The sequence below is a fragment of the Nelumbo nucifera genome, chromosome 3, assembly GCF_055504915.1.
Source record: "Nelumbo nucifera cultivar China Antique chromosome 3, China Antique-T2T, whole genome shotgun sequence".
Classification (NCBI taxonomy): domain Eukaryota; kingdom Viridiplantae; phylum Streptophyta; class Magnoliopsida; order Proteales; family Nelumbonaceae; genus Nelumbo; species Nelumbo nucifera.
Window position 1 is genome coordinate 108,514,149 of NC_142651.1, and position 23,115 is coordinate 108,537,263.

The following is a 23,115-nucleotide window of genomic DNA, read 5'->3' on the forward strand; positions in this document are numbered from 1 at the left end:
TTCCTTATCTGCTTTGGAGATTTAACCTACTGAAAAACATTCGCTACTATGGTAAAGATAAAGTGGGAGAGGGGGTCACCTTGCCTTAGACCTCTACAAGATGGAAAAAAGCCCTTAACCACACCATTGACCAATACTGAATAGTGATAGGAGCTGATACAACCCTTCCACCAACTACACCATCTCTCTCCAAAGCCACAACTTCTAAGAACCTCTAGCAAAAAGCTCCAATCCACCAAATAGTAATCGATCAAGACTACAATCAGTCTTGAATTTAAAAGTAAAAGGGTTTCAGATGGAGAAAAGAGAAGAAGAAAGAAGAAGAAAAGGAGAAGCAGAAGTACACAAGGGTTTTAGAAAAGAGAGAGGGACTGATTAATTGAATCTGCCGCCCCACTCTTAATATTTATATGTTTACTAATTGTAGAAAAGGCAGAATTGCCCTTAATGCTTACATGGTAAATAAACTAATAATAAGCTGAAATAACAAGCTGCTTGAAATAACTACCAACTAACACTGACATAACTAACAAAGAGTACATGCTGTGCTGTCATATGAACACAATGGGGACCACAACCGTGGGGCCCACATCAGTGTTCTCTACACTTCCCCTCAAGTTGGGAATATATATTTGTCATTCCCAACTTGCATAAGTCTGCCTCTAACTTCTTCCTTGGTACAGCCTTGGTGAGAAGATCTACGAGCTGCATGTTGGAGGTGATATACGTGAGACACACTTCTTGAGATGAAACCCTTTCTCTGACAAAATGTCGACCAACTTCGATATGCTTAGTTCTGTCATGTTGTACCGGATTGTGAGCTATATTAATAGCAGCCTGATTATCGCAATACAGCATCAAGGGCTTCTCATAATCAATACCCAACTCTTCAAGTAATGACTTCAGCCACTCCATTAGCCATCGATCTGTATTCAGCTTCAGCACTGGAGCGAGAAACAACACTTTGTTTCTTACTCCTCCAAGAGACAAGGTTACCTCCTACAAAGGCACAATATCCAGAGGTAGACCTCCTGCCATCAACACTCCCAGCCCAATCAGCATTTGTATGGACCTCTATCTTCAAGTATGCTAATATTCTCTCAACTGCAAGGAGGTGAGTAGTTCTAGGAGAATGCATGTACTGACTGATAACACTGACTGCATAACTGATGTCTGGTCGGGCAAGACAAAGATATAGGAGTTTTCAACCTTCATTGCATCTTTCCACTCAGGAACTGACAAGGCTTCCTGCATTGTTCTGGGGATAGGAATATCAGCAATGGAAGTGAGAAAGGACCTGTAAGAGGGAGACAGGCGATCATAGGACAAAAACTGGGAAATGCAATGAGCTGTGGATGTGGTGCAACGCCGTTTCCCTTTACGGACTGCAATAGGGAGGTCAAGGTCATCCGAAGAAAGTGAAGTAGCAACAGTGGAAGGTATCTCAGTGGGACCTGGATCCGGATCCGTAGAAGGAACTGGGGCTGTCCTAGACTGCTGATGACCAAAATCAACCTGCCGCCACCGCCTGTGATAGACTTTCAACTCCTGACACCTCTAACAACCCTCCCCATTACAGTCCTCATCACTCAATGGAATGGGTAAAGGAACTTCATATGAGTTAACCCCACTCTCACTGCTCTCCCCCTGAGGAAAAAAAAACCCCATTCTCACTACTCTCCCCCTAAGGAGAAACCCTAGGGTAATAGGGGACCTCCTCAAAGAAAGTAACATCCATCGAGACAAATCTCCTCTCGGAAGTAGGGCCATAGCAGCAATAACCCTTTTGAGTGTGTGCATAACCGAGAAAAATGGAGGCCTTAGGGTCAAATTTTGAACGATGAGGTCCAAGAATCTGAACAAAGCAGGTGCAACCCAAGGTTTTAAGGGGAACAATAAATAATTCTTCATCTGGGTATAGAAGGGTAAACGGAGGCTTCATGTCAAGAACCCGTGAAGGAACCCGATTAACGAGATACACTGCTGTGAGAATAGCATCGCCCCAGAAATGGATAGACACATTGGAGGTAAACATAATGTTTCTAGCCACCTCCAAAATGTGCCTATTCTTCCTCTTGGCAACCCCATTCTGCTGTGGTGTATAAGGACAAGTGCTGTGGTGAATAATCCCATGATCAAGCAGATAGAAGGCTAGTGGCTTGGTGAAGTATTCTTTCGCATTATCAGATCTGAAGATTTTGATATTGACCCCGAACTAGGTTAAAATCATCTGATGAAAGGTCTAGGTCAGAGCAGGAAATACGGGTATAGTCATCAACAAATAACGAGAAATATCTATACCCCTCCATAGAAGGGATGTGATACGGGCCCCAAACATCGGTGTGCACAACATCAAAAGAATTACTACTTTTATCACTCCATCCGAACACAATATTCTTTAGAAAAGTAAAATGAGGGCTGAAGCATGAAATATAGACAAATCCAAGGCAACTTCAGCAGGAAACTTTAGAGAAGAATAAAATATCCTCCAATAAACACCAAAGAATTAGGGCATCACAAACTAGGGCTCCAAGGACTGATAACCAAGAGAAGAAAATATCTTAGGGCAGCACAAAAACTAGGGTTCCAAGGACTGATCACAGTTGATTATGACAATAGTGTGATGCACCAACCTGAAATGAGAAGATTTCCAGATTAGCTTGAAGAGAGGACCTGATGTCTGTTGAAGTTCCTCAGTCAGAAGCAAAAGGAACCTGGTTCGAAACTGCTACTGTTGAGCGAGGAAGAAGCCAGACTGTTGAGATTCCTTAATTTGTGACTGTTCAAAACTGAACCACAAGGAGAAAAGCTGTTGCCGCACCGGAGAAATCAGTACACAGACAGAGGAAGAAAACAAATCTGCTGCCACCCAGGAGAGAAGACCAGAACTCCTCCAAGACTTGTTAGTTTCCGCTGATTTTATGAGAGAAGGTTCTGGAAGACACAGCCTATCAGAAATCCTTCCAGACATAAGCTTTCAAGAGGAACAAGGGTTAGGACTAAAGAGAACAGCCTTAACACCAGCCAAAACACCCTGAGAACAAAAAACCCTAATATGCCCAACGAATGAGCAAGGAAAGAGAAGAAATTATAGAGAAGCTTGCTCTGATACCATGTCAACAGACCCAGAGCAGAATACAGAATTCTAGGGATGAAGAATGGATGATTCGACCCTACCCGAAGGGTCCTTTACATAGAAAGTGAAGTTAAAGAAAATACTGAAAGGCCCTTGTAGGGCAACACAATTTAGAGAATTTACACAGAGGCCCTTGCAAGGCTGAAGGGAAAATAATAATAAATAAGAGAAACAATACAATAAGGACTACAATAAAATGGTACATCAGGGAGTTTCTTCACAGAAGCCAACATCCTAAACTGAGGGACAATTTCAGATATTGATTCTGTTCTTGTTGAACTCTTATGAGAGAAATCCTTGCACATATTCAGTGTTTTGAGTGGCATCTCAAGATAAGAAAAGACACCTATGTGTCTACTGCAACCTGTTAGGACATGTTCTTCTAGAATGTCCAATAAAACCCCCTTGGAATGATAATCCTAGATAGCCCAAAGGATAACTCAAGGGTTATTGGTGGTATATCTAAAGAAATGAAGCAATTTTTCTGGAGTATTGTTTCTATGGCAATGTCTTCTGCATTCTCTTCTATCAGCTTGTTTGGCAAGTCTTCCTACTTGCTCTAGTCCTTTCTAGGTCATAGATTCTAGTGCATCTTAATCACATGACAGGTGCCACCACGGGTAAGCTCCTTCCAAATCATACTTTGAAGATAAATATATTGTAACTGTCCATGATGAAAAATAGGAGATTATTGGCACTAATATTTCCTTTGTCCGCATCTATAACTATTCTTATAAATTGCCCAATGTGCTAATTCCTAGATTAACTACAAACTTGATCTCCATCGGTCAAGTAGTAGTTGATGGTCATATTGTAACATTTTCTCATAATGATTGTGGCATTCATGACCAACAGACTTGGGACAATGAGAGGGAAAGGGTGTAAGATAGGATGGTTTTTCACTTTGGAGTTTAAAAGATAGATATCAGAAGTTATTGATCTAATATTAGTTTCTTGACTTCTTTTGTTATTTCTAGTGCATTTAACAACGTTTGGAACTTGTGGCATCATCACCAAGACAACCCACATTCTGAGAGATTAGACTGTTTATGAATTATCTTTAATCAATAAATATCCATCTATTTTGAATTTAGTTGAAAGCTTTTGCATTACTTGTTCTTTATGCAAAAAAAAAAAAGACACACTTATTGAGAAGTTATTCATTAAAGAATGCTTTCCTCATGGTCATCTAAAAGAAATTGCATATATGAAGTCATCTCTTGGACATCATAATGATAAACCAATGGAATGCAAGTTGAAGAAATTTTTGCATGGCTTGATTTCATGATTATTCATTCAGGACCTCAATGCATCACTTTCCTATTTCTCATTTGTCATTACCAGCTAATTTACTATATGCCAGAAGTGAGATCAGATCAATGTGCTTGTCAAAATTCTTCGTACTGAGGACATTCAATCAGATTGTTTGATGGATTCTATGCAAATCAGCATCAAACTCTCAACTAAATTCAACACAACAAGGCCCAAATACCTTAGCTAAATAGATTTTTTTTTTGATCAGTAAACCTTAGCTAAATAGATTATTCTATGCAAATAAGACTTATTTGATGGATTCTATCAAATCAGCATTGAACTCTCAACTCAACATAACTAATCCACCGACCACCTCCCAACTATATGGGGTCAGCTGCATGAATCCTGTTCTGCCATTCCACTCTATTCAGTACCATGCCAAATAAGCAACAAATATTCAAGCAAAGAAAAAAAGAAATAGTTACTATGGGATAGGTCTTAGCCAGCGGACTATATCAAAAGTCATACTACCTGAAGTTCATGCTCATTGAACATATCAATCCAGTCTTTCTGTATAAGTTGCTGAAATCCCCTTAAGAAGTGTGAACTTTGCTGGCGTATCTGCCAAAGGAGCATTTCATAATATCAAACAATAAGATGTACTCCTAAAAATAATAAAGTAATCTCATTTAATGGATTATATTACCTGAAAATTTAGACGATGGTTGGCAATAAGATGAATAAATGTAATGACATTCTCGTTTGTAACACGTATATCTTTTCCTCCTGGGAGTAGCTCCTCTTCAGTTTGCTCTCCATACTCATTGTTTACAATAACGAAGTATAGTTCTAATTCTGAAATGTCACCTTCATAATGCTACAGATTGCAATAAAAGATAGAACATGGAAATTTGTAAATAAACCAGTGTGTTAATATGAATCTGTAAAGTCCTTGAAAGAGGATATACTGATAAATTGAAACTGCATAAAGAGAACATTGCAAATCCAGCATCACCATTTTAATGCTCAAATAAACAAAACAACTATGACAAAAAATGCACTACAAAAGGTATCGTCTTCAGCGCCAATTTTCATTACACTAATGTAAGCATTTCATAACAAGCTTGGTTGGTGAAACTTGTTGGATTGGGTTGGACCTGGTCCATCTGTAATGGAATTATATTAGACTGGGTTGGATTGAACCAATTCCTGGTCCATTGACAGAAGATAAAGAGCATGGGTGTCAATGGGCCAGGAGCACCAAGTTTGGGTTGGACCCAATCTAAATTGAAACCAATTTGAACAGATTGGACAGTCCAGAGATTGAAATGGACCAGTCTATAATGGTCCAAAGTATTCATAAAATCGGATTGGACCTGGTCCATCTGTAATGGACTCATATTGGACCAAGTTGGGTTGGAACAATATCCGGTCCATTGGCAGCCCTGCTTCCACTTAGGTTTAGCAAGTGCTTCATATACAAACTTGTGAGTAAACACAAAGGAATAGATGTAAGGCCTTATAGTAAGGAGATAAGTGGTAGGTCAATTGTTGTGAAATACAATGAAGAGAAGTGCTGCTTAGATCAGGATCATCAAACACATTGGGAAGGGTGAATTGCATACCTAAAACTGGACTTCCAAAGACAACTAAGGGTGTTAGAGGCTCCTCTAAAGTTACAAGAACAACCTTCTTGTATCATTGGTAAACTGTACACCAGCACTCATTCTACAGTACATCTCTCACCTCATTGGTGTGTTTTTTGTAAAGCAAGTTGGAAGTCTATATACCATTTACTAACTTGATAAGATAAGAGAGCTCTCTAGTGACATGGCTGTCTTTCAATCACATGCTTTGTGAAGGCAGTCGGGTTGCAGACACACTTGCAAATTTAGCTTGCAGCCATCAAGCTTCCTTATGTTCTAATGTTCTGATATTCCTAGCCACGCCCGTCATCTGGTTTTTGAGGATTAGCTCCAAATTCCTCTTATTAGGAGATAGTTTCTTTCTGTTCTCAGGTTTCCAGATGATTCTATTGTTATATTATGAGCTGGTTGCCTGTTGTATAGCTTTCCCTGAGGGGTAAGGCATTACATCCCCCTCCTAGGTCTTTTTGACTACTCTAATAAGATTTTTGGTAGCCACCCCTCTACCAGGAGTAAATTTTGGGGTTTAAAAATAAAATTCATTGTCTAACTACTAATAAATAACAAGTTAATATTCAATTTTGGAATATGAACAACACAGATAAGGAAATTAGATACTCATATTTCCAATATCAAACCGATCTCCAACCACATAGACTTCTCCCCTTCAAGTTGTTTATCTCACATTTGAGTTGATATGCCCTTAACACATCTAAGACTTGTAAATATATCTCAGAGATGCTATCTCAACTTTCTTTAGCATTTTTTGTCAATAAATAATTCCTATTGATGTGTGGAACTATAGATCCACGCAACAATGACATAACCATGTAATTCTGTTAACCTACCAAGGATGACGTGGATTTGTAGTTTCTGTTTCCTTCAATACACCACTCAAATAACCAAGTTTAAATGTCCTCCAATATGCATATGTACATATTGAGACCAATGTTTTAAACAGTGTGGGAGGTGTATGCCTGGAGGTGCCCTCAAAATGTCCTGAGGTGCAGGCTGGAAGCATTTATGCTTTTGAGGTGTATGCCTCTGTAAATAGGTAGATTAATCCTATTCAGTTCTAGGTTCAAAGTATGTAAGAAGAAGAAGAAGAAGAAGAAGAAGAGAAAGAGGAGAAGGGTTCGACCAGAAGAGAAAAGGTCACTCTACCCAGCCGACCCACTATGTATTTATAATGTATAAGCTGAATTACAAAAGACAGTATTGTCCCTCATTAAAGGTGGGACACATAACTTACACTTGAATAAAACAAACTATTCACTCTCAATTAGATAGACAAAAGACTAAATACCCTTGTATTGTCGACTCTAATACTCCCCCTCAAGCTGGGGAATATATGACATATAGTCCCAGCTTGTCACATATGCAATCTACTCTGCCCCGAGACCGCCCCTTTGTAAATAGATCTGCCCACTGGTTTCCTGAACTCACATGAGCTGTAGTTATCACTCCATCTATCACATTTTCTCTTACAAAGTGGCTGTCAACTTCAATATGTTTTGTTCTCTCATGGAAGACTGTATTAGAAGAAATGTGTACAACAACTTGATTATCACAGTTTAACCTTGTTATGATTCGGCCTGCCTTGGAGTTCTATTTGTCTGAGATCGATTATGTAGAAAGGTGGAAGAAAGAGAGAGAGAGAGAAAGAGAAAAGGAGAAAGTCTGGTTCGAACTGGAAGTCTCAAGAACATAACTCCCATTCGGCCAGACAATGCTTTTTATTATTAAAATAATTAAAAAGACATATGTGCCCTTATTTAAGGAAGGAGCACTGGTTCTAACACAACATTACAGATCAACAACCTTAATCTGGGTATAAGGACAGAAATACCCCTACGCTAACACTCCCCCTCAAGCTAGTGAGTATATATCATATACTCCCAGCTTGTTACATATGTAGTCCACTCTTCCCCGACTCAAGCCTTTTGTAAATAAGTCAGCCCACTGGTTTCCTGTATTAACATATGTAGCGTCTAGCTCTCCATTCAGCTTGGTTCTTTCATGAAACACCAGATTAGAGGAAATATGAACTGCAACCTAATTGTCACAATAGAGCTTCATTGGAGTATTGATGTTATACCCTACTTCCCGTAGACGGTTCCTTAGCCACACTAATTCACAAGCAATGTGCGCCATAGCCCTATATTTTGCTTCTGCACTACTTGCAATAGCCTGTGGTAGACCGTCTATCAGACATAGAACCGGCCCAGTCAGCATCAAAATACCCTTTTATTTCAAGTTTTCCGCCACTCTTGTATATCGGACCACGACCTAGAGCCCCTTTTTAAATACCTCACAATTCTCAAAACTGCATTCCAATGAGGAATCATAGGTTTCTGCATGAACTGGCTTACCACACTAATCGCAAATGAGATGTCTGGTCTATTAATGGTTAGGTAGTTCAGTTTACCCACAAGTCGTCGGTATCTGCCAGGGTCTTCAAACACTTCACCCATATCACTGCTTAGCCTGATATTTGTGGCCATAGGTGTTTCAGTTGGTTTAGCACCCAACAAGCCTGTTTCTTCCAGCAAATCAAGCACATATTTCCTCTGGCACAGATTAATACCATACTTGGATCTTGCTACCTCTATCCCCAAGAAATATTTCAGTTTACCAAGATCCTTTGTCTAAAAATGATCCTGCAGATAAGTCTTCAGCCTGTCAATACCCATGTTATCATTCCCGGTAATAACAATATCATCTACATACACCACCAACAGTATTTTTCCTCCCGGAGAGTCATGACTAAATACAAAATGATCAACTTTGCACTGTTTCATACCAAACTTCTTTACTACCTCACTGAACCTACCAAACCATGCTCGAGGAGACTGTTTAAGCCCATATATAGCCTTCCTTAGTCTGCACACCTTACCATCCTCCCCCTGAGCAACAAACCTTGGAGGTTGCTCCATGTAGACCTCCTCGAGTAAGTCACCATGCAAAAAGGCATTCTTGATATCAAGCTGATATAGCGGCCAATCATACATGGCTGCAAGAGAGATCACAACACGAACTGATCCTATCTTAGCAACTGGTGAGAAGGTCTCTATGTAGTCAATACCATAGGTTTGGGAGTACCCTTTTGCAACCAATCGCGCTTTCAGGCATTCAACACTACCATCAGACAGATACTTAACCGTATAAACCCATTTACAACCAACAACTTGCTTCCCAGGAGGAAGAGCGGTGAGGTCCCAAGTATGATTATGATGAAGGGCAGAGAGTTCTTCTTCCATCGCTCGGCACCACCCTGGAGAGGCAAGGGCTTCCTGGACATCCTTAGGGACAACAACTGATGATAACAAGGTGACAAACTAGCGATGGGAGGCGGAAAGGTGAGTAAGTGAAACATAATTAGAAATAAGATGAAGGATACAAGCACGTTTACCTTTCCGCAAGGCAATGGGGAGATCAAGCTCAGATGCTGAGTGCAGGTCTGGTACCGGATTTGTCGACGGAGATGTAGCCGGAGGAGTAGTAGCTGGTACGCGTGGGCGATGTGTATACACATGACGGATAGGTGGGCGTTCAACAGGTGGTGGCACCGGAGGCAAGGGTTTGGTCACGGCTGGAACAAGGGGAAGAGGGTCGGCAACGGGAAGTGGAAGAGGAGGAGGTGATGAGGAGGAAGAAGTATCATCGGATCCCAAAAAGAACGGAGTAGACTCAAAGAAGGTGACATCAGCACACACACACCGTCGAGAACTAGGATGGTAACACCTATACCCTTTCTGGGTCCAAGAATAGCCAAGGAAGATGCATTTGAGAGAACGAGCATCGAACTTGTCATTCCCGAGACCCAGATTATGGACGAAGCAGACACACCCAAACACCCTAGGCATAAGAGGAAACAAAGACAAAGTGGGAAACAAGACCATAAACGGAGAATAACCATCAAGGATGAACGTGGGCATCCGATTAATCAGAAAGCAAGAGGAACATTCATGTGATGCATTAGGGATCGTGCTGTTTCCAAGAGATGGCGATTCTTTCTCTCAACCACCCCGTTTTGTTGTGGGGTGTAGGTACATGAGGTCTGATGTATAATGCCGTGTTGGTCCAGGTATTCTTGAAATGATGAGGATAAATATTCACGACCATTATCAGAATGGAAAACTTTAATGTGAGAATGACCATCAAGGATGAACGTGGGCATCCGATTAATCAGAAAGCAAGAGGAACATTCATGTGATGCATTAGGGATCGTGCTGTTTCCAAGAGATGGCGATTCTTTCTCTCAGGCACCCCGTTCTATTGTGGGGTGTAGGTACATGAGGTCTGATGTATAATGCCGTGTTTGTCCAGGTATTCTTGGAATGATGAGGATAAATATTCACGGCCATTATCAGAACAGAAAACTTTAATGTGGGTACCAAATTGATTACGAATCTAAGCATAAAATTTTTGAAAAATGGTAAACAATTCACTTCTTTCTTTCATTAGATAGAGCCACGTCATCCTTGAAAACTCATCTACAAAAATGACAAAATATCTATATCCATTATATGGCATCACTTTATAAGGACCCCAAACATCGGAATGAATTAAAGAAAAAGGACTCGACACACGGTTATCAACCCTAGAACTAAAGGGAACACGATGGTGTTTCCCAAACTGACACGACTCACAATCCAAAACAGAAAGTTGACTCAAAGACGGAACCAAAGACTTCAAAACTTTTAGCGACAGATGACCAAATCGGCAGTGCCACTGAAGAGGAGAAAGGGATGACTGGAGAGCTGTTGAAGTTCTGTCACCACCGTCAAGATAATACAGTTCACCAGCTTCATGCCCTCCACCAATCTTCATCCCCGTCTTGAGATCCTGAAAAACACACATAGAAGGATAAAAAGTAATGGAGCAATTAAGGGATTTGGTCAGCTTACTAACAGACATAAGATGAAAAGGCAATTTAGGAACATACAAAACTGAGGAGAGGGATACAGGGTCTAGGTCAACATTACCAACACCACAAATTGAGGATGTGGAACCATAAGCAAGGGTGACAGATTGTGATGTTTAGCAATGAGATAAGGAAGAAAACACACCTGGAGTTCCAGTCATGTGATCGGAGGCTCTAGAGTCAATGATCCAGGGATTGGGTGTGGATGCCAGACAAGCCATACCTGAGTGAGCGAAAGTCACCGTGTTCTGCTGTGATTGGATAAACCTTTCATATTCATCATGGGGAACACTCACCATCTCCTTCACGGGACCATCTGTGGATGTAGGAGGTATCTGATCAGATGAATGATTCTCCTGTCTAAAGCTGGAACTGGAGTTACTAGTCGCGGCATGATTGGCCCAGGTTGAGGGTGGACCATGTAGATCATAACAATAGTTAATGGTATGTCCATCCATACCACAATGAGTGCACTTCCTCGGGCCTGAGCAACGTCCTCTACCACGGGCTCCCCCTGAATCTCTGCCCCCAGTACGACCACCACCACGATTATAATTAGGCCCACCATTGCCACTTCGGCCATATACAGGACTACTACTACCACCACGACCAGACTGAGCTCCCCGAGCTCCACCTCTAGCACCATGGCCTCTCGATACAACAAAGGCAGATCTATCGGAGATATTAGAGTTCTCAGTAGATCCGATAGAAATCCTCTGGAGTCTAGCAAATACCTCTTCTAAAGAGGAGAGAGTTGATCCTCCTAATATCTGAGCCCGTACTGGTTCATATTCAGACTTCAGTCCCACCAAAAATCTAGTCACATCAAGTTGTTCTCTCTGTTGTTGCTGAATCTTGACATCAGAAGTGAGAGGGTGATAGACATTCAACTCATTACGTATGTTTCTCATGCTGGCATAGTACTCCTCAAGACTTTGATTGCCCTGTTGCAGATTAAAGTACTCCTGATACAGCTAATACACTATTGGTTGTATTGTCCTATCCCGAATACAATTTCTTCGCATGGTCCCACACATCTTTGGCAGTGTCAAGAAACATGAAGTTTACACTAATCCTGAGTTCCATACTATTCCACAACCATGTGATGATCTGAGCATCCTCTTGCTCCCTGTCTTCATACTCGTGAGAGTCAGTGGAGGGTTTCTCCTCTTTTATGTGTTTTACCTTCTTCTTTGCCTTCAGGAAGACTTCGACGGATTTAGCCCAAGGCACATAATTCTCTCCATTTAGTTTAATGGAGGTCATCTGAACATTCAGGTAGTCTGCAGGCACCATCACATTAGGTTTACAATCACTGTTATCTCCCATTCTGTTATCACCGATTCTGCACACTTGCTGAATTCTATTACCACTGAATTCTGCACATTGCACACGACTAGATCACACTCGTCACACTGATTTCAGCCCTTGTTGTTGCTGAAAAGTGTGCTCTTTACACCACAAACCCTACTCCTACGGTTACCTGAAATCTCACCACTATATGATCACAACTCTTCCTTCGAAATACACAAAAACAGCATAAACCCTAGCACGCTATTGTCTGAAACCCCAACATATGACCTGAAACACACTTCCTATTTGATCCATAACAGATATCATGCATAGAAATCTCTTACCTTATCACCGAAGGAACAACCACACGAGCAGGAAATCAGTCCACACAAGGCAGCCACTGCACCACATAGATCGGCCCTCTATTCTTCATTGATTAGGGGAGGGCGATCTTAGAAACCACAGCAACCGACCACACAAGACCCGACTAGAGGCATAGAAACCTCCAAGGGAAGAGGGTGATCACTCCTTTTCAGCCCTTTCCCTTATCTCCAGTTGAATGCAGAAAAATCAAGAGAAACCCTAGATAGGGTGCCCAGAGAATAGAAATCTAGGCAGACATAAATCTAAGCAGATTCAAGTGGCTCTGATACCATGTTATGATTCGGCCTGCCTTGGAGTTCTATTTGTCTGAGATCGATTATGTAGAAAGAGGTAGAAAGGTGGAAGAAAGAGAGAAAGAGAGAAAGAGAAAAGGAGAAAGTCTGGTTCGAACTGGAAGTCTCAATAACATAACTCCCATTTGGCCATACAGTGCTTTTTATTATTAAAATAATTGAAAAGACATATGTGCCCTTATTTAAGGAAGGAGCATTGGTTCTGACACAACATTACAGATCAGCAACCTTAATCTGGGTATAAGGACAGAAATACCCCTACGCTAACAAACCTCATGGGTCTATCAATTCAGAACCCCATCTCTTGTAACAAATTCTTCAGCCATACTAGTTCACATGTAGTATGAGCCATAGCCTTGTACTCAGCTTCTGCACTGCTCCTTAGCACCACTGTTTGTTTCTTGCTCTTCCAAGTTACAAGATTGCCGCCACGGAAGGTACAATATCCTGTAGTTGACCTTCTGTCTGACACAAAACCAACCCAATTAGCATCTGTATACCCTTCTATCTCAAGAGTTCCTCCACTTGTATAACATACCACGACCTAGAGCACCCTTCAAATACCTATCCTTAGAACTACTTCCCAATGTGGAACCCGAGGGTGTTGCATAAACTGACTCAGCATACTTACAGCAAATGATATATCTAGTTGTGTGATAGTCAGATAGTTCAATTTTCCCACCAACCTCTTGTACCTTCCAGAATCATCAAACTCTTCACCCGTATCAATACTCAACTTAGAATTCGGTTCCATAGGTGTTTCGGCTAGTTTGGCACCTAACAACCCTGCTTTTCAAGTAGGTCAAGGACATATTTCCTTTGATACAAGTTATTTCCATGCCTTCACCTTGCAACTTTTATTCCCAGGAAGTATTTCAGTGTAACAAGATCCTTCATGTGGAAGTGATCCTATAGGAAGTTTTTCAATCTGTCAATCCCATTGTTGTCACTGCCAGTTATGACAAAATCATCCTCATACACCACTATCAAGATTTTCCCATCTTTTGAGTCATGGCTAAACACAAAATGATCTACTTGACACTGTTTCATCCCAAATTTCTTCACTACTTCACTAAATCTACCCAACTACGCACGTGGAGATTGTTTTAGCCCATAGATTGCCTTTTTAAGTCTACAAACTTTACCATCCCCCCCCGAGCAACAAACCCTAGTGGTTGCTCCATATATACTTCCTCAATCAGATCATCGTTTAGGAAGACATTCTTGATGTCTAGTTGCAAGAGAGGCCAATCATACATTGTTGCTAATGAAATTAATACCCGAACTGAGCCAATTTTAGCCACAAGAGAGAAAATGCCTCCGTAAAGTCAATACCGTATAACTTAGAATAGCATTGGCCACTAACCTGGCCGTTAATCATTGTATGATACCATTGTATGACACCACTTTCATAAGATAGTGCGGAGCCATCCTTGAAAAGTCATCAACAAAAATTACAAAATACTTATAACCATTGTATGACACCACTTTATTTGGACCCCAAACATCTGAATGAACTACAGAAAAAGGACTCAGGGCACGACTACCAACTCTTGGACTAAAAGAGACTCTATGGTGTTTCCCAACCTGGCACGACTCACAATTCAATGATGGAAGATGACTTGAGGACGGAATCAACAACTTCAGAGCCTTGAGAGATGGATGGTGGGCCACCACCATCAAGGTAATACAATCCACCTGCCTCATGCCCTCCACCAATCTTCATCCCCGTCTTGAGATCCTAAAACACACAAGAAGAGGATAAAAGGTTATAGAACAATTAAGTGACTTTGTTAATCTACTAACAAACATAAGGTTAGCAAGGGTAACTATTTGGAATGTAGAAGACTGAGAAAGTGAAGAAAACACATTTGGAGTCCTAGACATATGATTTGAGGCTCTAGAGTCAATGATCCAACATGAGGGTTTGGAAGCCAAGCAAACCATACTTGAATGGGCAAAAAGTAGTTGTATTCTGCTGAGAGGATGTCTGAAAGAACTTCTCGTATACATCACGTGGTACACTCACCATTTCCTTCCTAGAAGCACCGGTAGGTGTGGAGGGGGTCTGATCAGTTTACTGGTTTTCACTAACTGTACCACTGCCACTAGTCACAGCATGGTTAGCCCAAGTGTTAGGTGGACCATGTAAATCACAACAGAAATTAACAGTATGTCCCTCTAATCCACAGTAATGTGCATTTTCTAGTTCCATTACTTCTTCTTTTACCACGACCTCCCCCTGACTCTCGACCTCCATTGCGGCCACTAGAACGATTAAATATAGGACCACCTCGATTTCCTAGAACCCACGGCCACCACCTCTATTTCCACGACCTCCCCCACTAGTCACCACAAAACCAGATTTGTCCGAGAGAGAAGAAGACTCTGCACAATAAATAGAAATCCTCCGAAGACGGGCAAACACTTCTTCAAGAGAGGGGAGAGCAGACTCTCCCAATATTTGTACTTGAACAGGTTCATATTCAGCCTTCGGACCCACTAGAAACCTTGTCACATCAAGTTGCTCTCGTTGTTGTTGCTGAACTTGAACATCTAGTGTCAGAGGATGATATACATTAAGCTCATTACGGAGATCTCTCATTCTTGCATAGTATTTCTCCAAGCTTTGCTTACCCTGCTTCAGATTAAAGTACTCTTGGTAAAGTTGATATACTCTAGTGGTATTATCTTGGCCAGAATAAAGTTTCTTAGCATGGTCCCAGATTTCTTTAGTCGTATCCAGGTATATAAAATTCACACTAATTTTAGGTTCCATGCTATTCCACAACCAAGTCATAATTTGTGCATCCTCTTGTTCCCAATCACTAAACCCTAGAGAATCAGAGGGGGGTTTCTCCTCTCTCACATGTTTTACCTTTTTCTTGCCATTTAAAAACACCTCCATAGACTTGGCCCACGACACATAGTTCTCATCATTCAACTTAATAGAGGTCATTTGAACATTTAAGTAATCAGAAGAAATCATAACACCTGCCTTATTGTCACTACCATCTCCAGTTGATGCCATTCTAACCGATTCACCTCACTTCACAAAGAAATCACTATTATAAACAAAGTAGTCACCTTCTACTATTCAGCACCACACCACACACTACTCGACAAAATATAATTATGACCACACTACTACTGTCATGAATTCAGCATTCAAAAACCCTACTTTCAACTCACATATCCAGGTATAAACAAAAGGAAAAGAGGTTCATATGCATACCATCGAATAGAGGGTATCTAGTACACCACCACAACAACTGGAGGCATATTTACCTCCAAGAACAAAAAATGACCACTCCTTTTTGAACCCCTACTGAACTTCCAATCTGTCTAAGAGATATTCAAAAAAAAATCTGATATGGCAGTGATCCCAGGAAGACAAAGGGCGATGAGAGAAGATTAAAAAATCGAACTAGTTTCTTATTGCTCTGATACCATGTAAATAGGTAGATTAATCCTATTCAGTTCAAGTTTCGAAGTATGTAAGAAGAAGAAGAAGAAGAAGAAGAAGAAGAGAAAGAGGAGAAGAAGGGTTCGGCCAGAAGAGAAAAATTCACTCTACCCAGCAAGCCCACTTTGTATTTATAATGTATAAGCTGAATTACAAAAGACAGTATTGTCCCTCATTAAAGATGGGACACATAACCTAAACTTGAATAAAACAGACTATTCACTCTCAATTAGATAGACAAAATACCAAAATACCCTTGTACTATCGACTCTAACAGCCTCAAACACCTTTTGGAAGAGGCGTATCAGAGGCATATGCCTCATGCCTCCGAGAAAAAGAAAAACAAGAACTCCTCCCACCATCTTCCTCTTAAGGCTTATGTTAGACAATGTATGCCCTTAGCACCAATCAGCTTGATGTATATTATGACATTTATTGTAAATGAATAAAATACATATTTGGTTCATGTTATATTAGTGTGTTTTTGTGTAATACCCTTAAACTGGACACTTATGAGACTCGTGTTAGTTTAGAATCTTCACAGCTGTTGGATAGATCTGGGGAGATTTATCTTGCCAAGGCTGACACTGAGGTACATGCAGTGTGGGTTTTCTTGAAACCCTGAACCAGACCAAATTCCAGTATTGCCCTGGACCTTGAAAATAGATGGGCAAAACTGGAATGTTACACCTGACCCCTAGACTCGATTATGGTACTACACTAGGTGTCGGATTGGACTGTCTTTGATATGCCAATCAGTGAGATCCTTAAAGGGGATCAAAACCTAGGTATGATGGGGCAATTCGAGAATTCACCTGAGTGGGTGATCATAGTGACAGGATCAGCCCCTTTGTCGGACAAAGTGGATGATCGGAAAATGCAGTCTCTCTGATGGAAACCTAAATTGCCGATAGTTGATTTCAAACTTGTTGAAATTTATTTTGCAAAATATATTTATATAGAGATATACATATATACTATGATTTCACAAAATGTTTGCAAAAGGTTTTAATTTCCGGGATTCATGTGAGTAGAGAATGCAACACTGTACCTTGCAGCTAAGGGAGAGGTCATCTCTCATCGGGTAGTGTTTGATTATTATGGGCTGAGAGGTTAAGTTTAAGACCATTAAGGGATAATAAACCTGATGGGCTAATCTCACATCTGCCCACAGTCCTTGGGCCTTCATAAGATGACTGGACCCAAGGGCCATTTAGTGTAAATGTTGGGCCCATTAAGAGCTCATTCTGATGGAATCAAGGGTTCAATGTATTCAGTAGTGAATTCGACCAGGCCTTGCAACAGAGGCTAGGCTGAACCCATTGGCTTATCTGGAGATCAATGATAGGGCCCCACGCCATACAAAGAGAGCCAAGCTAGCCAACATTAAAAGCGAGCCTAAAATCTTAATGGGCCTAAAGCCCATTTTAAATTGGGTTAATTGGATTAATTAAATAGGGGGCAAATCTGGGTATGGATCAGCAGATTAGGATAAGAGGATAACTTTTATCCACTTAAAGAGTCCAGATCCAAATAGAAATTTGGATAAGAAAACTTCTAATTTGATTAGGAGTAGCTGATCTTGATCTGTAGATAAGGGATTATCCTTATCACTTAAAGAGTTTAGATGCAAATAAAGATTTGGATCAAGAAACTCCTGATCAGATTAGGAGATTGACTCTTTAAGGTCTATATAAAGGAGGAGGGTGAACTGGAATGTACATACACAGTTCTACTGTTTTCTGCATTCAACTCTCTCTCCTTCTGCTCTTGCCGCCCTACCCTGTTCAATCTCCACCTCTTGGAGTGGTCAAGATTGGATCTTGATATTGTTTCTTGGTGGAAGAAACAATTTTGAAGCTGTGCTCACATCCGTACACAATTCTTGCTGAAGAATTGGGGTTCTTGCTGAAGAATCCATTGCTGATCCTATCGCACCCTAAGCTGTTTCATCTTCAGTGGAGGAAGGATTTGGTACCCTCTTTGGACATGAACACCTACGTTGGGAAGAGCATTTTGCATGGGTTCCGTATCAAGTATTCCTCTCCCTAATCTTGGTTTCAGATTTGGTCCGGTTTGATTCAAGAACGAACATTGAAAAATGCAGTTTTTCTAAATCAGGGAATAGGATTCCCAGATGGGATAAAGAAATTTTTGAAATTTCGCCCAGCCACCCTACATGGTTCGGCCATCCAAATGGTAGATATCCCATCCCTTCAGCTTACACCACCTTATGCTTGGGAGGTTTATGCTTTTTGCATTTTGAAACACACCTCATGCCTCCAGGTAGTGGAACACCTCACATCATGCCTGTGTGTTTTTAAGCAATGGATAGTTCTATTTTCTATTGGGGTTTTTGGTTGTAATGGGAAGAATTGTATATCCTCTGTTCAACTTCTCATTGTATAGGGGTTTCTTTGTATGTGTTTTTTGATATTAATGAAATACTTTACCTTACAGTTAAAAAAAAAAAGGGTAGGTTTCTCTCCAACCCACTAGGAATTCCTCAGATATTTGTACCACCCCTAATCTCTCCTCTGCAAGTATTTGTTAAGTATTTTCCCTCAATTGTATCCCTAGAGAGAAATCTTCCCTGGTGCCATTGGGAGAAACAGGAAAAAGTGAGCTCATTCAGTCCAAGGACTCCAACTGTTTCCAAAATCAAAGACGAACACTATAAACTGCAAAATAGAGCCTAGAAAAAATTTAAGCACCACCATCAGTAGCACCAAGATATGATCTTTAAGCATTTCTATGACTTCTTGATCTTCTAGAATCTACTCCAAGAATCTTCCTTGGGCATCAATCTATGGAGTAAAAAAATCTCAAAAAAAAACATCTATGCCAAGGATAAAACAATAGATCAATTAGCTTCCAAATCATTCCATGCAGTTTGTTGATCTTGAAACTGCATGGGCTTCACTAGGGGATGGGGTGTAATTTCTCTAATACCAACTTGTTATTCAGTATTTCAGTTAAAGTAGAAATTTAGAATTGTAAGAATATGAGAGAAGAATAAAGAATAAACAGTTCAGATTATAGTTGAAAGAGCATAGAAGAAGAGAACAGAATGTTGAAGAAAAACATCTAATCTAGACAGCTATCCTTACATTCATATATCTACCAGTCATTACAAGCAAAAAATGATCAACTTACCCCTGCTGCCACACTTCAACAAAAATGATACACTACAAACAGAAAATAACCAATAACAATAACAATAAAACAGGAAAAACCACAAGAATGAAACCAGCACCAAACAGAGGAGATGGAATCAAGTCTTCCATCTCCTTTAAAGCATCTTCTCTGTAGAGATAATTTAAAGAACAACATCACAACAAAAAGCTTTCATCTGTGGGGGCAAGTGACCAGCCTAAATAGCTTTACAAGGGAAGGCTTGAAAAGAAGAATTTGATTAGTAAAGATTTTCTGTCTATAACGATTCCATCAAGTTGAAAATATTTCTCTCATTCTGAAATTTTCTATGAAGTTTCCCATAAAATTTCTGATAAGAATTGAAATGTTCCTTCAAATCAAGATCACCTATATTGATCTCAAGTAAGAGAAGTGGTTGAGGAGAAAGGGAATAAGACAATTGCTATCTGTTTAACTTTGTTTTATTTGTTTCACAAAGACTTTGCATTTAAATGTCCTCTTTATGAAACAATTTTAGGGTAGATTACCCCTTGGATAAGATCCTATAAAAGTATCTATCAACTTTGATCTATAGCACAATTTCATAGTCAGCAATGATAAATTTCAAATCTGATTTATTACATGCTTCTACAAATTATGATATGCAAGTATGGAAAAATGGGAAAATATATTAGAAGTAAATATCACCTTCAAGAAAATGAGGTGACGATATAATTCTGGATCTAGTGAGGGCAAGTCATTTAAATAGTTGTACCTGAGCAATAGAACCAATGGAAGTACCGGTATTAGAGCAACAGAAAAGGAAAACCATACTATCAAGTGAAGAAAGGGAACAAGAAATCTCTTCATTAAAATAAGACTCTTAACTAAAACTGAGAACCCTAAACCATGAGAAAATTGCATGTGTTAACCATTATGGATGCTATAAAGCAAGTTTAAAAAAAATGGTTTCAGTCTAAACCTGGGACCCAGGGTAATGAAGTTAATTAGCAGTTAGAAAAGCTTATGGAAACAATTGTAACTAGCAAAAAGGGTTTTTCTATTTGGTGCAATTAGAATTCTTCTCCATACAGTGTAGTGAACCAAACTGGCCATCAAATAGATACCCATTGAATCAGCCATGCTCTTACTCCCCCAGTTTTCACATCAGCATATAGCCCACCATTTTTTTGAAGAAATTCCCCAAGTTGTGTTGAATACCCAAATGAAATAGGGCCATCACCAAATGCAAATGATAGTCCTGGCTACCCAGCCATAGTTGACAAGGTGATGCCTACGCAGGCCCCTAGGCGATAAGGCACCCCTTGAAGCTCACCTCGCCTAACTGCCAAGCAGATATTATAAAATACTTTTTAATTCTTTATTTTTTAACATTATAATTATAAAATAGAGATTATTAACCTAAAATGTTCATTTTGCGTGTTTACATACTAATTTCTTTTTATTATTTTCTTATTTGTTAGGGTTTAATCAACACAAACATTGCTAAATGCTGTATTAAACTCTCAAAGACCAATAAATAAGGAAGAACTTGAAATTTTGTCTACTACTACTTTTTCTTTTCTTCTCATGAATATGTTGATTTTCTATATTTTAACATGAACTCTATACTTTTCTTATGAAAATTATGAATAATTATTAAGGAAATATGGTTATGGTACCCAGGGAACTACCCCAGGATCTATGCTTTCTACATAAAAAATCCATCACCTAGGTGACTAGGCAACAAGGCACCCCCTTGTTGCCTGGCCTCGCTTTGGTGCCTTGAAAACTATGTACCAGCATCTTCGGAAAGGTAGACTAGATGTCAACCTAACCTTTGACATTATTTTGCACTAAGTGGCAACTCTCACACTTGAACCAATGTGGTGTGCTAGTGTCAGTGAGCTCACATTTTGATTCATGCTGCTAGCACATGCTGAACTTTAAGCTTAATTGCACTTATTCTGGACAATAGGCAAGGTCTTCAGGAGTGAAATTTGCTCTACAAATAGATGGTGGCTGGAAGGAAGAAGGGATCTTATTGTAGCCCAAGCCATCGTGCCATGTCAAAGATTATTCATAATTTACAGTTCTTCAGCGAACAACATAACTGATAAAGAGAGCCTCTTGATACCAAGAAAGAGCAGGAATTTTTGTCTTTGTCCACCCTAATATAAATAGAAGAGCTGGTGCTGCCAGCCTAACTTTGACTCAAAATCTCTCTCTTCTCTCCTCTTTCTCTCTAATACTTCCTACTAAGAAAACATGGTATCAAAGCATCGGGTTTGGGATTAAAGACAGTTCAATCAAGTGTATCTTCAGATTTTTTTTCTTCTTTTTTGGATCGAATCTAGAGGGAAAGTACATCTGCTGATCTCTAAGTGGTTCCTGCATTGTTTCTTCCCTTTTTTTCTTGGTTGTGTGCAGAGAAACCCTCTGTAAAAGGGGTGAACAGATGCTGTGAAGGTGTTTTCAGTCCTATGTGGACCATGCGATCCTTTTTTGTTCCCAGGTAGGAGGGTTGTGTTCGACTGGATGAGCTGTACCTGCTGTGACAGCAGCTTTATCCATTTTCTAGGTGATTGTAGTACTCATGTTGCCTAAAATAGGATGAAGTGATCCTCGTAGGGGCTGTCCAGACCAAAAATATATTTAGTTTTACTTCTGCAATTCTTTTTCAGCAGTGTGATAGTGCTTTTCTTTGGTTTCAACAGAGGGGAATGATCCTATAGTTCTGGTTTGTGTGAACTCAAGTGTGTTAGTGACAGTGGTGACAATTTCCTTCTTTTTCTGCTGTTCTTTGTGACTGAATAGTGCAATCAACTCATTCCTAACATGTCTTCTGAGGATTCAGTTGTCTCAGGTGTCTTCAAGCCACAGTGGAGTGAGTGGGGGATTTGATATGAACTTGTCTATGGCTGTAATTCCCTTTGATGGACTCAATTACCTAGAATGGTCGAAGGGGATTAAACTCTATATAACTGCAAGGGGGAAATAGGTTATAATTAATGATAAGACTAAAGAACCAAAGCCTGGGAGTGCAGACCATGATAGGTGGGATGAAGAAAACAGAATGGTGAAGTTGTGGCTGTTACTATCCATGCTGCCATAGGTGAGGAAGGCCTTCATGTGGGCAGAAACTGCTTATGAGATTTGGGAGCAATCTAAAATTATTTATTCAGAGCAACGACACCATGCAAACATATCAGTTGCTAGCTGCTCCTTCAACTTGCAAGCAGGGTAAAAGGAGTCTCTCATCATACTACTCGGATTTGACCTCCACTTGGAAAGAATTAGATCACTATCAGAATATGGATTGGAAATGTGATGTGGATGCTAAGGCCTACAAGTCTGATTTCTCAGCAACAGGTCTTTGCCTTTCTTTTGGGGCTGAACCCTATGTATGAATCTATTAGGGTTCAGATATTGGGTAGTACAGGTCGCCCATCAGTAATAGGAAGTGTATCTAGTACAGTCAGAAGAGAGCAAGAAAAATGTGATGAATTGTTCAGAGGGGGAGCCAGTTGCTCTGGCAGTTAGGGGAGGTGCAAACATTAGTGGAAGTTCCTTAAGAAGGG

At 40.1% G+C, this 23,115-nt stretch overlaps 1 protein-coding gene across 4 annotated transcripts in view; it reads right to left on the bottom strand.

Moving 5' to 3' along the window:
• The window catches only part of UPL6 (ubiquitin protein ligase 6), a 133,244-nt gene that overhangs the window by 20,799 nt on the left and 89,330 nt on the right, over nucleotides 1-23,115 (bottom strand). For all 4 annotated transcript variants that reach the window (XM_088900285.1, XM_088900286.1, XM_010272550.3 and 1 more), the window contains 3 exons: nucleotides 20,243-20,309; nucleotides 5,097-5,267; nucleotides 4,922-5,011 (listed from right to left, as the gene is read on the bottom strand). In XM_088900285.1, coding sequence (XP_088756411.1) covers nucleotides 4,922-5,011; nucleotides 5,097-5,267; nucleotides 20,243-20,309 — 328 coding nt within the window. The remainder of the gene's footprint in view (nucleotides 1-4,921; nucleotides 5,012-5,096; nucleotides 5,268-20,242; nucleotides 20,310-23,115) is intronic.